The 16,417-nt window shown below is 33.9% G+C and overlaps 1 protein-coding gene across 4 annotated transcripts in view; it reads left to right on the top strand.

The window, feature by feature from the left end:
• Bap170 (Brahma associated protein 170kD) overlaps window positions 1–16,417 on the top strand; it is a 261,081-nt gene that overhangs the window by 223,595 nt on the left and 21,069 nt on the right. For all 4 annotated transcript variants that reach the window (XR_004758454.2, XM_035361388.2, XM_085807922.1 and 1 more), the window contains one exon: window positions 501–2,338. Coding sequence is in view for 3 of the 4 variants with exons in the window: in XM_035361388.2 (XP_035217279.1) it covers window positions 501–2,338 (1,838 nt within the window). In the remaining variant the exon portion in view is untranslated. The remainder of the gene's footprint in view (window positions 1–500; window positions 2,339–16,417) is intronic.

Raw genomic sequence — 16,417 nt, 5'->3', positions numbered from 1 at the left:
ACAATGCAAAAAGATGTTTGCACACGTACTTTCATGGGACTTACACAATTAAAGCAGCAGAGAGGTAACAGGTCTGAACAGACTAAGCTGGCATGGATATGACAAAAATTGGACTATTGCATAGATTTTTGCCATATCACAGGTGACCATAACACATAATAAACATAAAACATAAATTTACACATAAAACATCTGGTTATTTGTAAAAAAACTTGGGAAGTTTACCTACCCACTCTGTGAAATAAATTCAGTGTAGGAGTGACATGTATGCTTTTATACATCTTCTTATGCTGTTCATTTTGAATTATTTTCTGTATGTAATTTTGAAGTGACTTAATTGTTATTTTCAGTTTCTTAATTGTAGTACTAAAATGCAATCTATTTCATTTTTACATTAACTATGTTAAATCAAAAATTGTATAAAGGCAGAATTAAGAGTGTATTGTTATATTGATTAAAACACCATTGTAATAAACTAATACTATATTTTGCTTTTGAAGGTATGCACTCAGGATGATGATTCAAAAAGTACTGGTGATGTTACATATACTCAAATTACTCAGATGAACTGCTTACAGAACCATGTATCTAATGATTCTGTTGCAGATAGTAAAGATTCAGTTTCTAATGATGGAGACTGCTTGCAGTCTGCAAAAGATTCAGATGTAAATAGTGATTTTGACAAAAACTTCTTATTTTCACAAATTCAAGAAAATGCTGTAACATACAGGTTGGCTGGACCAAATGAGCTGCCACCTACGTCTGGTAATCTCTTGATTGTAAGATCAAAGCCATCGACAGATGGACTTTCTCCTCCAAAGGAACAAAATGGGTCTAGTGTTACATTTGTAAATAGCAACAGTGCCGTCACTGGTCTGTCATTAGTAGCACAACCTCTGATTCAGCCAAAGATTCTTTCTTCATCTGCAAGTATTTTAAAGTCTGTTTTAGGTGAATTAGATACTCAGACTGATGATCTTGCTAAACAGCAACAGTTACATAAAGATAAAATATGCAAAAGAGCACCACTTTTAAATGGTTTGTTAGATAAAGGGAAAGTTTCATTACCTGAACTACAATCAACTCAGTTAGTGCAGAATGGAAGTAAAACTACTAGTGTTGGGTTTGAACCTAATAGTGATGAAAGTAAATCTTCCACGTCTTTTGTGCAATCAACGTTAAACTCGGGTGTCATACCTGTATCATCTTTGAACTCTGTTGTGCCGACATCATCATTAAATTCTATTGTCATACCTGCATCATCACTGAACTCTGTCATCATACCAGCTTCATCTTTAACATCTGCCATTGTACCATCATCATCAACATCATCTTTAAACTCTACTGTAACATATGTGTCCACTTTAAACTCATCAGTAACGCCGGTATCTGTTTTGAACTCTGCTATTTTACCTGCAACTGCATTTCATTCAAATGGGGACAATTTAATGCAGATTTGTACAGGCCAAACAACACTATCTGGAACCATAGAAGTACAACCAGATCAAAAAGGTGTTGTGAGACTGCATATAGAAAGTCCTGAAAATTCTAACCAAGGGTCTGATTTATCTTCAATATCAGATATAACTCGAACTTTAGAATGTGCATCAAAGGCAATATCAAGAACAAATGCTGAATGCAACACACAAGTGCCTTTTTGTGGCGCTTGTGAAACTACAGCAACTGTTACAGTAATTACTACAAATACATCAACTTTAGCAAGGACAGGACAGCAAATAATTGTTGTAACACCTGCATTAAATCAACCACAATTACATATACAGTCACCTAACATTAAGTTTCGCATTTTGCATAGTATACCAAAAGTAGAAGAATCCGTTGATTTAATAGGCTTCCCACGAGTACATTTAAATCAACTAAACCAGTTACGGCAACCTTCTCCTGAAACTCCCTCCATTACTACTGCCAGTTTGAAAAGGCCGTCCAGTGAATCCATGTGCATTGCTAATGATGTGAAAAAACCTCGTATTGACACAAAAACTCCTTTGTTAGAAGCTACTCTTCGTTTACCCACCCCAGTGCCATGTTCTGTTTCAGCTTCAGATGTCAATGCCAAACCATTCCATGAACCTCAGTCCTTTTTAATAAAATCATCTCAAATTGAAAATCTTGGATCTACACCAAAATTAACCACTGCTAAAGCAGTGGCTGTGCCTGTCCAAAATGTAGACTTTCCTAATGAAAGAGAAGTTAAAACATTTTCAGGTTTATCGTCTGCTAGTGATAATCCTTCCCTTACAGCACCCTCTCAAGTACCACCAAGGTCTATTTCTTCTGCAAAGCTAGAGTATTTTTGTGAATGGAAAGATTGTGGCCTGTAAGTCAATTTTAATTTTTAATGGTTTTTATGTTTTGTTTTTTGTTAATATTATGAACTGGTACAATTTTCAGAAGTATGAGATGGCAGTGATCCAGAAAAACAGTAATGCAAATGATTTCAAAAATAAAACAACTCATTTCATTAAAATTTTTTCTGTAAACTTAAAAAATAAAACAGTGGCGTTTCTGTCAATTTGAGTCTGGTGAATGGTAAAGTATATACGTTTTTGCGAGATTAGCTAATCCATATATGAGCTGACCCCATATAATTAAGCTTTAGAAAAAAGTTCTCGTCTTGTATACAGAAATATAAGGTAAATTATTAAAACAATAATTTTAATTTAGTTTGTTGGAAAAACTATAGTACTAATTTAGTTTTTGCATTTCGTTCATTCAGGTAAAGTAAGTAATATCTGAAAAATTTTCCCTTTGATATTCTTGTTGCCAGTGTATGTAGCATAAAAATCTTTTATAATTGAAGGTACTTGCATTTTCTATTTTTTTATTGTCAGAAACTGATACTTCATTTAAATGTTAATTAAAAAAATTAGTAAACACATTGTGTATTATACAAAGTTCTGTATATTTCCATGCATAAGCTAAGAATTTTTGGAATTTTTTTTGAAGTAAAATTATGCAGGTCAGCTTAAATACGGATCCACTAATCCTGCAAAAAATGTGGATACTTTTCTGTTAATCAGGCACAAGTGATAAATCATCAAATATAGCACTTATTTATTTATTAAGTTTCTAGAAGAAATAATTTTTGAATGAAGTTATTCTTTTTATAAAAATTAATTGTTTATGTTGTTGACTTCTCTTGAACTTTTCTATCATTTATGGAGAAATGTAGTGGAGCCATATTTTTGTTAGAGTTTCTAGCAGACATGATCACCTTTAGTTTTAAATATGGCATAAAAGAAATTCCCTTCCTGCTCGTATTTCAGGCATAATAAAATAGCACAGGACGACTAGCACATATACCACAGATCGTATACAAGACAACAAAGGAATAGAAAAATGTGCTAGCTTGAGATAGGGTTTACTAGTTAAAACTATTGTTGTTGATGTCAGGTGTTTTAATTTACAGTGATTTATTATAAAATATTTCACCCATTTTACCTGCATAGCAACATTATCATCCTCATGGTGATACAATTGAACACTACAGTAATTTTTTTTTTTTTTTTTTTTTTTTCCATTTTGGCTTGCATATGCATTTTGTGTAAACTTTTGAAGAAAGCATTCTCTTGGCTCATATATGGCTTGGCTTAATTTGAACATATATGGTAAACATTAGATAATATTGCAATCATGTACATTCTATAGAAAAATAGCGTTCATGTAAATAAAATTGGGTACCCATGCCGCCTAATTTTTCGCCAAGCTAAGATGTGAAAGACAATAATCATTTTTAAAAATAGCAGTACACTATAAGAATTGCAGAAAACAGCAACCAGCTAACAAAATTAAAAATGTAAGAAACATTTTTAACAAAACACTTGTTTTTTTCACTGTTTTCCACGTATGAAAGCGTTTTGTTTTAGCTTTTAAAAAAATCAGAATTGTACAAACCAGCATCCCACACAACTTGGCAGTGCAAGCACTCACTGTCTTTCTCCCCCATGTACATAATGATTTGTTGTTGCTTAAAACTAAATTAGAGAATTGCACAAATTCAGCATTACACGTAAATTTTATTCCATAAAATTCATTGTTTAAGAAATATAACTCCATGCAAAGTTTTGCATTCTCTATTGTTGGGCAAAATGCTATATTTCTGAAAATGTGCAAGGTTTTCTTTTTCAACAGTCGATGAACTTAACAGTTGCATTGCAATTTTTTACAAGGGTGAAAAGTGCTCAGATCGGTAGTGGATAGATAATTCATGTGCAAGATTCCCTCGCAAATCTTCGAGCTGTTACATTGTGGGAGATGACATGCTCTGACATTAGATAAGCAATAACTTATTCAGTAAGGCCTCCACTTGACATTACATAAGTCATTGTTTCACAACCAGTGTCATATTTTAGTGATCTGCACTGTGCCTGTCATCAATTAATATTTGTTATGATGGGCTGTCGCTGTTTATAACAAATCGTTGCTGTCTCAGTGACAAGTATGCCACAAGGGAGCATGACATCGAGAAGTCTGGACTGGGTAACAGGAGGTCAGAGATGGCGAAAGGGTGTGACCAACGTCACAAGGCAAAAGCCAGAAGGTGGGAAAATTAACTAGGAGAGGCTGTGGCAAAATGATGGATCTGACAGTTTGCATACATGAAAAATGGATGGTAAACAAATACATAAGACAAGAAAATACAGTTACAGAATTTTATTAAATAACATCAAATTTAAGATACAATAGCAAGCAGAAATACTAATTTAGAAGTCAAGAACAAAAATAAGTGTTATATTTTAAAATTTTCACATGACTAGGTTCGATAGTTTTACCGAACCATCATTCTCAGCTGTAAAAGTGCAAATGAACGAGATAAGATATAATGATTAGATAGGATAAGGAAGCCTGGGCAGGAGATAAGCTACTGGCACCATCTCTTAATGAAACCAGAACTAAAACATAATTTCTTTAAAGGCTGAAGGCAAAGATAGATTGGAATTAGGGTCGTTAACTAGAACAGAAAGAATTTTTTTTTAAAGTGAAATGCCTCTAGAAAATCCAGTTCACCTATGGAAGATGTTTTTGAATAATTTTGGCTGCAAAAAAATTGAAAGTGTTAATTTTCGGACCAACACTGCTGGGCAACAGAAGACTTCTGTGTTTTTTTTCTTCTCACATATGCCTCATGTTCCTTAACGTGAAATTTTAAGGCTCTCTTAGTTTGGCCAATGTAAATTAAACTGCACTGACAATTTAGTTGGCACACTGGATTTTAGTTGCAAATATTTTGTTTTCTGTTCATTTCAGTCTGAAATTTTTCTGCTATTTTGTGTGTGCTTTATTATTGGTTAGTTAATTTAGTTTGATTTTCTGGTTTGTTTATCATGCCTTCATCCATTAATCGTTTCACTAAATTACGCCTGAAAAAGAGAGAGATTCCTGAATCATCATGACTTTCTACTTAAGTGTAAAATGTAAAAAATTGATCCACAATTTCATTCAAATCAAAAACCTTCCAGTCGCGTTTCAAGAATTGTGTTAAACTGCAAGCTAGCCTTACTTCAGTTCATCATAAGGGATACAGGTCAACAGTTATCCAAAATTGAATATGAGCTTTATAAGATTCATCTGGAACTCTGTAATTCATATCCAAAATTCACTGCCCTTGAACAAAAGTCTTGGTCTAGAATAGAGAATGCAATTAACCGTCATAAAAACACCCTTGCAGTTAAATTCGAAAAACTTCTTTTACAGTCTTCCAGTTCAAGTAGATCAAAAAAGCTTCCCATTGTAGACATTAAGCCAATAGTTAATATATCTAATGTTAGCTTATCAGAAGAAAAAGAGAGAATTCTAAAATATCATTTTAACTTCTCACAAACCTCTAAACCCTCAATTCCAAAGATTTTTGGCTCCTATCGAAAAAGCTTTCAAGTTCAGTAAAGTTTCAGATTCATAGAAAGAAATGATTAGGCATCTTATCGCTCATAATGTGAAATTCAATAATAAACCTTTGAAACCAAATCTAACCGCAAGAGAAAGAGCTATAATGCGCAAAATTTATTCTAAAGATCCTTCACCTTCGGACATGTCAAAAATAAAAACTGCGATCAAATCTTCACAAATCCTTTCAACCAACTTAAAACATTCACTTATCCCATCTGTTGCGAATTGTGCCAGATTATATGCTCTTCCCAAAATTCATAAAAGTGGTATTCCTTTCCGCCCTATTGTATCAAATTTAGGTACTGCCTTGTATCCATTAGCTAAATATTTAGTTTCTAGATTTTCAACTCTGTTAGACAATAACATTTACTCCATAAAAAATTCAATAGAATTTGTAAAAAAGGTTAAAAACATTTCTCCTAGAAATTTACTCATGGTTTCTTTTGATGTAAAATCGTTATTCACCAATGTTGCAGTGGAGGGTGCATTAAGATGCCTAGAAACCAGACTTCGCGAATTTAATTTCTCTTGCATCGAAATTGATGAGCTAATTTCTCTTACTCAACTCTGTTTGAAACAAATGCATTTTGTTTTCCAAAGTAAATATTACAAGTAAACTGTGGGATTAGCCATGGGAAGCCCCCTCAGTCTCATCTTGGCTGAGATCTACATGCATTATTTATGAATCAAAATTGTTTGAAACTTTGAACTTCCGCGTATGGTTCCACTACATAGGCGATACTTTTATCCTGTTGGAAGGTAATAAAGATGATTTAAATAATGTTCTTTCAACAATGATTTCCAGTGATTCTGCTATTCAGTTCACTTTTGAACTTGACACTTGCAGTTATCTTTCATTTCTCGACATTCTGGTCAGAATTAGCTATAAAATTGCATGTATTTTACAGAAATTTAACTTTCGGGTCGTTTATTCTCCCATCAACAAAATTCCAAGTTCATACTCAAGGACCCCATTCCGGATATGAATTCCTGGGTTATTTACAGGATTCCTTGCCAGTGTGGTTTAATTTACATTGGCCAAAATTTCGCGTTAAGGAACATGAAGCATATGTTAGAAAAAAGGAAACACAGAAGTCTTCTGTTGCCCAGCATTGTTGGTCCGAAAATCACACTTTCAATTTTTCTGCAGTCAAAATTATTAAAAAAACATCTTCCATTGGTGAACTGGATTTTCTAGAGGAATTTCACTTTCAAAAAACTCTTTCTGTTCTAGTTAACGTCCCTAATTCCAATCCATCTTTGCCTTCAGCCTTTAAAGAAATTATGTTTTAGCTCTGGTTTCATCAACAGACGGTGCCAGTAGCTTATTTTCTGCCCAATCATGACGATTCTGTCCAATCAATCTGACGATGGTGGTTCTGGAAAACCATCGAAACTAGTCCTGTGAAAGTTTTAAAATATAACACTGATTTTTGTATTTTGACTTCTAAATTAACATCAAATTTATTTACAACAAACCAGATGTGTACAATAGTAAAATATGAGAGATATATACATTAGTTACAAGAATATGAAGAAAGAGCTGCATAATTAAGTTGGAAATTTTGAGTCACGAGTTAGGTGAGCCACATAGGGTTGGAATTTACAGACCTCACTTAAAGCATTGTAGTCAAAAAATTAAAAATATTTGAGATGCTCACATTCTAATGCTTTGTTGAAAAAAATTAATGTTCATTTTGTGCAGAAACTTTTCTATTGTTTTCATCTTCAGATCGTTTTGCAGCGTATTGTTCGATACTTAGAAATGAGCATCTGTAATAAGTCTCAGATATTTGTTTAGATCTCTATTTGTGACAGCCGCCCACACAGGGAAGGCATAAGAAAAAATTGGACATATGATAGCAATATAGATATACCTTTTCCTAAGTAGGTCTAATTTAGAAGATTTACCAATTAAAGGAGAGAGATTTGTGATTGCTGTATGCGCCTTACTTCTGACTTTTTTGACATGGTCCGAGCAAGTAAATTTGCTGTTTATAACAACACCAAGATTTCGATGTCAAAGATTTTGAATTTATTCTGAAGTGGTGTCCTTGATGGCTTTTTTCTAATAATAATAAATTGAGATTTTTGTGCGTTAATGGCAGTGCACCATTTCTTGCACCAATGTTCAGTTGCTGGTATAACTTTCTGTAACTTACTGATAGCATTTTATGCATTTAGTGACTTGATTGCTAGTGCCATATCGTCGGCATAGCCTCCTAGGAATGAATTTATATCAGTAAAGATTCTGGCAAAATCTGCGACATAGAAAATATAAAGAAAAGGTCCGAGGATAGAGCCTTTGGCTACTCTAGCGTTTAGGCTTTTAAGATCTGACTTGTTGCTCCCAAAGTTAAAAAATTTTCCATTTTTAATGAACAAGTAAATAAGCAAAATTAGGTCTTGATTGAAATCCAAAGAGATGAGCTTGAAAATGAGCCCCTCATGCCAGACATGGTTGAAAGCTTTCACCACATCCAGCGTAAGGCTGTGCTTTGATTATTGTGCAGTGCTCCTCTGACAAATTCAGTTAGTCTAACTAATTGTTTGGCAGTACTTTGTGTCTGAAGCCAGATTGTTCAGGCGGCAGTTTCTCTAGGTAGGTCGATCCCTCCACCTCTACGACTCAGTCTGTTGCAGCGATATAACACATGTAATTAGCGATTTTTATATTTTGGCCTGGGCTCCCAAACATCTGTTTAATTAGTACTATGTCAGTATCATATATGAGTAGGAAGTTATGCAGTTCCTGAATTTTGTTATGCACGCAATGTGCATTCCACATCATAATCTGTAGTGGAGCCTTATTAGTTATGCTATACAGTAGAATTCCAGAAATCTGCAAAGCTTGGGACCAGAGGTTGGGCGGATTTTAAGATTTTGCGGATTTCAGGACAGAAAAGATAAAGCATAATATTCGGACTAAAAGTGCAAAATAAATAAGGCATATTAGATGCATTTATTAAATTATTATATACATTATTGCAATAATTTATTATATGCATTAAATTATTATTACATATATAAATTGATTATATTATTCATTGTACAGTCAAAAGTCGTTAATTCGGACACCCATAATCCGGACCTCAAAGCTACAAACTTTCTGCGCATGCGTCGCGTTGACGCATGTGCATAGGCGTTTATGCGTGTGCATAAGACCTTTACGGCTGCGAATATGCGTGTGCGCATGCACATAATATGCTTATGCATGCACGTTTAATGTATAACGGACCGTATAAGCTAAGCTAAAATTATCCAATTCAGTTAATGTTGCAGATTGCGTTGTTCCTTAATCTTCGAATTGGATCTGGCTTATTATTTTTTGCAGACTGTTAGAGCAATTTTATAAAAGTAAGCTTGAACTTTCGATTATGTCAAATAGAATTTCCGATATATATTTACTAATATGTAAAGGATGTACAAAGCGAAAGTATGTTTCATTGGAAGTTGATCTGTCAACACTATCCTTATCTTCAGGGCAGATGTTATTTCGCTTATAATTCCTTACTAAATGTAGTATTTCATCTGGATGTACTCAGTCTTTGATATGATTTAAATCAAGTTCCTCGTTATTATAATTCACTTCCGATAGTGAAGAAAGTAACACAGAGGTTATTGAAAACGAAAATATTTCGATTGACAAATTAGTCGGTATTCTCGACACAGCAATTATAGGACTTGAACAGCGGAACTTTGTAACTAAACAAGAAATTATGTCTTTTTAATAGAATTAAAGAGAAAGTATTATCACATGAAACGGAGCAACTTAAACAACTTACATTGAAAGAAATGTTTAATAAAGTAAACAAATAAATATTAAGCTTTTTCTTTTTGTAAATTTTGATACCCTTTAGATCATAATTGTTCTTTATTTCAGAAATTACGGTTTCATATTTTTAATTTTATAATTTCTGCATGGCATCTTACCAGATTTAAACTAATGATCTATAATCCGGAAATATCGATAATCCGGAATCGCCAAAGTCCTGACGAGTCCGGATTAACGACTTTTGACTGTATTATATGTACACAGCATCGAGGTTTGCTGATTTCGCCTCATGCAAAGATTTCTGGTTTCGGATTCCAGTGTTAGAATCACTGTTGCTGTAAAATTTCAACAGCTTTTTTTATTTTTCCATATATCATACATAATCCTGTTACAATTCCACACCATTCTGCTATAAATCGAGGAGTAGGACCTGCTTCCATCTTTTGCAGAATTTGCATTTTTTGCGTTACCGTCAATGCAACGTGTTTACGTTTTGCAACGTTGCAAGGAGTAAAATCACGAGTGCGTTTCTTATCTGCCATTGTATTAAAAAGAGCTGAAATTTAAAATATTCTGAATTTTTCCACAAAATATTCAGATTAAAAAAAGGCAGCACTAAACAATATCGTGAAATGAAATAACAAAGCTCAGAAAATACAACAACGTGAATCATGAACTTAACAAAGAGTTGAGTGAATCGTCTGCTTTTTTTACCTCGATGCAGATTAGAGGGAAAAACTTATTTATTTTATCTTATTTTTTTAACTTTTTTATATTAATAATTTGGTATTTCCGTTTTGACTCATTATTATTCGGTAATTATGACGTCATTTATTAGGTAAGTATTTTTTTCTTCAATATTTCATACTGAATGTTGCAGTTTCCGGAACCTATAAACTGAATGTTTATATTCCGAGAGGCAGCGCGGATTTTAGGAGTTGGCAGATTTCAGTTCGGTGGATTTTTGGTATTTGACTGTATTATTTAGCGAGATGTTTTCCTTATTGTTTTTGTTTAGTTCTTTTTGTGCAAGTTGGATAAATCCAGCACTCTTGATGACTGTAACTAGTTCAGCACTTTTTTCACTTAGTTTATGGTTTCGGAATAAATTCCGGCTGATAGTTCTTTGACGTATGATTTTCCTTCAATGATTCTGTTAGAGTATGTTTTTGTCTTATCTGTTCTTAGGGAACTTTTCACACCCTTTGTAACTTGAAGTGTGGGGACCTTCACAATTCATACAGCACAAGGGTTTTTTTCCTTGTTGTTCTTATCCGGGCATTTATAAATGGAGTGATTTTTTTTTTTTCCATACCTGACACATTTAGGCTCATAGTTACAACAGCTCTGCATATGATTAAAACTTTGGCACCTATAACATTGTATTGGGCCTTGTCGACCTTTATATTCAACGACTTTTAACTACAGGATCACATGAATATTTTTCATAATATATTTGTTTCAAAGCCTCGGTTTTGGGTAGTGTAATGATGAAAAGTGGAAGCATAGTTACTTCCCCTCTTCACCCTCTTGACATCTCTTTTATATCTAATATGGTATAATTTAAGTTTTGTAATTCAGTCCTGATTTCCTCTATTTCCGTCGTGAGAAGTAGTCCATTTATGACTACCTTAAGATTTTTGTCTTGCGGCAATATATATGAGTGATGTTCAGTGTTTAATTACCGCAAAATTCTTACGATCGACCTTTAACAATCTGCATTAGCAGCTATAACTTTAACTCCATCTGTTATTCTGTTCCCAATAAAGTCGAAATTGTGTTGGTGAAATCTTACTCCTTTTATCTTACTCCAAGTAAACTTGGGTTCTTTTAGAATGACTGGTGGTAATTTGTTTGATTTAGTTGTTTCAGGTTGTATGTTATTTTCCTCAAATTTGTTTTTATCAAATGTGTTTTGCTTTATGTCAGCATTAGTTGTGTCCATGTTAATGCCATTTGATTGCTCTTCATTAGCATGTACTGCAGTGTTAGTCTCTTGACTGTCAGTACTTTCATTATTTTGCTTTGCCATGATGGTGGGATAAATGATCTGTCTGTGTGTGTATTAAGTTTTGCTTTCTTAATACCTTCACTAGAATTTTTGGTTCTAACTGTTTTGTCCCCGTAACAATATGGCCTTCATCTTTCGAACTAGTATCTTTATCTTGATGTTCTTTCATTTTCCTCACTGGTAGTGCAATTGTCTTGTAAATTTATTGGGATTCTAGCTCAATCATTTTCCTCAAGACATTTATTTGCGGAAGGAACCTGTGCGAGATTACAGTAGCATTTTCTACTATTTCGTTCTTTGAGAACGCTAACAATATTCTGGTGAATTTGGTAAAAACATGTAGAATTTACTCAGAATATCAGATAGTTCACCTTTGCTTTCTCTTATTAGATCTCATGAATTTGAATGTGTACATTGGAAATTTCAATGAGCCTCTGCAGCTTGCAGTGAACTGGAAGTTGATCTGTCAGCACTATCCTTATCTTCAGGGCAGATGTTTTTATTTTATTCGGCTTATAATTCTTTACTAAATGTAGTATTTCATCTTGATGTACTTTGTCTTTGATATGATTAAAATCAAATTCCTCATCATTATAAATATCACGATTACACATCAAATAGTTTTCTGGTAGCAATTTTCTAATTTCGCCTATGCGTAATGTATGCTTTATGCATGCATGCATTAAAAGAAATGTTCAATAAAGTAAACAAATAAATATTAAGCTTTTTTTAAATTTTGATACCCTTTAGATCATAATTGCTCTTTATTTCATAAATTATGATTTCATATTTTTAATTTTATAATTTCTGTACACCATCGTACCAGATTTAAATTGATGATCTATAATTCGGAACCACCGAAGTCCCGACGAGCTCGGGTTAAAGGCTTTTGACTATGTTGTAAATGTATCGAGTACATGGCGATAAATTGGATCATACTACAATTACTCAAATAACTCATGAATTTGATATAAGAATTGATTTCAAATAAATGGTTTCACAAATTAAAGCTAATGTTAACTAAAATAAAACACAATTTATATAATAATATTTTTTATATGCTTACTCGGAGGATGATACTCTCTAAACCCAGAAGTGAGAAATGTACTCTTATGTTTCAGTTATATCATTATATGTGTAGCTGAATGGAATATGTAAAGCATTTCATTTCAATTCTATTTAATGTTTAAAATATTAGAGATTACACATACGTATTGAGATTTAATGCAGTTGATACAAAAATAATTTTTAACAATATTTCCAGTGCATTTTCCACACACAACTTTGGAACAAGATGCACTATATTCTTGAGTCTTGTTTCCATTGCATCTCTGTACTTGACACTTTTTTCTCTTTATATCCATTTTTTTTCATATGTTTTTTCTGAAGACTCATGAAATATCTTTGGGAGTTTTGAAGCTATATGTACCACTCTTAACTCCTCTCCTAATATCAGTAGAAAATCTCTCCTGTTAATAGTGTTTCCTGTTACACTTTTATAAATTATACAGGCGTTCAAAGCTGCGTGATCCAAAATATTGAAAAAGATATGTACAGGCCGTCATCTAAAAGCCGATTTAACTGAATATTTTTGGGACATCTGATGACGAATATCCACTCCATACTTCGTTGCGTTGTAAAATGCTATTGATTCGGGCAACTTCCTGAGACTGTCTTCAGTTTTTACAGTAGAATGTAATGAGCTCAGTAGAAAAACGCTTTTGCTTCTTTTGCCTTGATAGATGGTAAGTGTGATATTATCATGTTCCAGTATTGTCGATGAATAAAGATTACTATGCATATTTTTCAAAGATATAGGAATTTCTCTTCTGTCCTTTTTCATTGTGCTGACCATAGTTGTATTTTTGATTTTAGCATTTCTTCTAATTTAATACTAGTAAAATAGTTATCCATGGTAATATTCCTCCCTTTGTTTAGATGTGGCTCCATTAATTTTATGACAACATTTTCAGAAAAACGTAATTGAGGATTTGCTGTTTCATCTTTTCCTAAATAAGGAAATGCATTCAAGAGGTATTTAGTATCGACATTGAGAGATAACCAAAATTTTATTCCAAATTTCACAGGTTTGTTAGGCATATATTGTGTAAATCTACACCTAGCTTTAAATGGTAATAATTATTCATCAACTGTAATGTTTTGTCCTGGCCAGTAGCACGCTTTTCAGCTTTCAATAAATTTGTTCCACATGTCTGATGCAAGAGCAAATTTATCAGTCTGTAATCGAGTAGATCTTGTCTTTTCATTGAACCTTAAAAATCGTTTTATTTCTTTGAATCTATCTCTTGATATAGTTTCTTTGCAAAATGGTATTCCCCACGCTTCAGACCACAAAGAATATAAATCTAAGCCCTTTGCTCCTATTACTTCTCGAACATACAATATAGCTACAAAAGCATAACTCAGCCAGAGATAACTTCCAGTCTTGAACTTCGGATTCTGTACCTTTTTTTATATGCAGCAAGATATCATCATCAATAAAAGCACACCAGCGGCCGAGCGTTAAAAGTTGCTGAACACTGGTAGTTCGGTCTGAGATTCGAATCCCGTGAACAGGCTGGCTGCATGGACGTTTTCGTGGTTTTTCCCACTTGTAACATGTATACGAGCCAGTTTCCCTTAGAAAGTCCTCCATGAAGGCATCCCTCTCGTTGCGCAAATAGCCCTCGGGGCTTTGCCATAATCACACACACATCATCATCATCAATAAAAAGCTTGAAAGCACTAGACACTTTGACCTCAGAAACATGACTCTTTGCAAAAGATGTTGGTCCTGCCATTTCTTTTAGAACATTATAGGCAGGAACACGGGCACAGACTGAATTTTTGGAATTTATTTCATTCCATATAGTGTTATCAGGAGCTGTAAAAACAGTTTGCAAATACCCTGATCTGTTTTTGCCCATTTATTTCTACTCAGTTCTTCTTTTACACCTTTGTCCTCGGATTCAGTAGTAGTTTGTGTCTCGAATTCATGATCAGTTTCTACAGAAAAATTATCAATTTCACTGCTGTCAGACTCATTTTCAGATAGCTCTTGCAACAATTAATTTTTTCATCTGTAAGACCTTTTTTCCACTTGTTAGATATATTTTGTAAAAGTTGAAAAAATTAGGAAATTATCAGACTGTCAGAAAACGATAGGGAATATATTTTAGCATATGGTTCTCACTGCGTAAATGAAAGGTGATAATGATCTTGATGGCAGAATTCATATGTACTGAAATACTGATTTAGGATTACCAAGAAAACATCTGTCCTAACTGTTATCACCTGCAGTAAGTAAGCTGAGCTAACAAGCGGGAAAATACACCTGTAAAATAAACTATTTCTGAAAAGAAATGTAAGCATGAAAACCCTGCATCTACCTTCCTTGCAGTATTTTCATCAAACGAATGGATAATTGCAAACAAAGGAACAATAACTTATGTAGACATTACAAAGTAGTGAGACTACCCAGGTTTTCATCCCTCTGGGAGATAGTATGAATGCAATCGAAAAATCCTTATCTTTGAATGTTTCTCATGGGTTATTTGACAATGCCTCGAGCAGAAAGAAGGATAAAAGTAAAGGGGTCAAAATGACCCCCGTCCGCCATTCTAGGAATACATGCCAATATTTCAAAAACTAACAAACCTAGAATGCTGAAAATTTTTTTACAAATGTTTGTTATCTATTTAGGAAAAGTCGAAAGATTCCAAACGATTTCTTCCAATAAAACAAAATTAATTCACGGTCAGAAGTGTTCAGGGGTCAAAATGACCCTTACTGCAGTCAAAGCAGTTAATTTATCTAATTACCAGCTTAAAAAATGTATTAAGTCGCAAAATGGCAAGCTGTTTTTAGCCAGCAGTCAGGCAATTCGGCAAAACCAAATGAAAAATATTTCATAATATCGTAAAATAAACCGAAATAATAAAACCATGAAAGCATTAATGCCGTTCACAAATAATACAAACCATAAAACAGCATTTAAAAATTCTGATGCAGTCAGATTAGAAAGTGCACATGGTCGCCTCCAAACCATCACACTGGGTTACAAATCCTCTATGCTGATGCTGAATGCAAACAGGCGACATATGGTGACCTTGAGCTGTACAGACATGTATACGACCATCAGAATACTGCATGTAGAACCGGAACTTGTGTGAAAAGGTGACATTTTGCCACTTCTGTATTCAGCTTTGTTGTTTGGCACACCAGATTTGCCGTCTCTCTCTATGGGAAGCTAGAGCAATGGTCACCGTGCTGATAGTCCGTGCTGCTGCAAACATTGGCAAACCTTACGAGCTAATACTGGACACGCTGCAAACATGCCCATTTCCTGACTAATGCTCCATGACGTGGTTGTACTGTTTTGCTTGGCTACCTTACAATATGTCTGTCTTCTCATGCATTAGTCCTGGGTAGGCATTGAGATCCTGCATGTCGTTCAGTATGACCTTCAACAATCCACTGATTCCATATTCGCATGACTGTGGTTCGATGTCGACCTGTGCTATATCACAGAATGATAATCTACACTCTTGATAGGCAACGATCCTGCCAGTATCGAATTCTGAAACTTGCTGGTAAGCATTTCCTCTTCTTATTTGAGGCATAACACAATATTCAAACTCCAGCCTTACAAAGCACTTTCAGAATGAGAAATCCACTACACAACTTTTCTTTTATGCAGTGCTTCAGATGTCGGTTCTCCCTCC

Source organism: Stegodyphus dumicola, chromosome X1 (genome assembly GCF_044657685.1).
Source record: "Stegodyphus dumicola isolate Sdum_Otavi_A_Nest chromosome X1, ASM4465768v1".
Classification (NCBI taxonomy): Eukaryota; Metazoa; Arthropoda; class Arachnida; order Araneae; family Eresidae; genus Stegodyphus; species Stegodyphus dumicola.
Note: the sequence above shows the minus strand (reverse complement) of the source record. Positions and strands in the feature narration are given on the sequence as shown.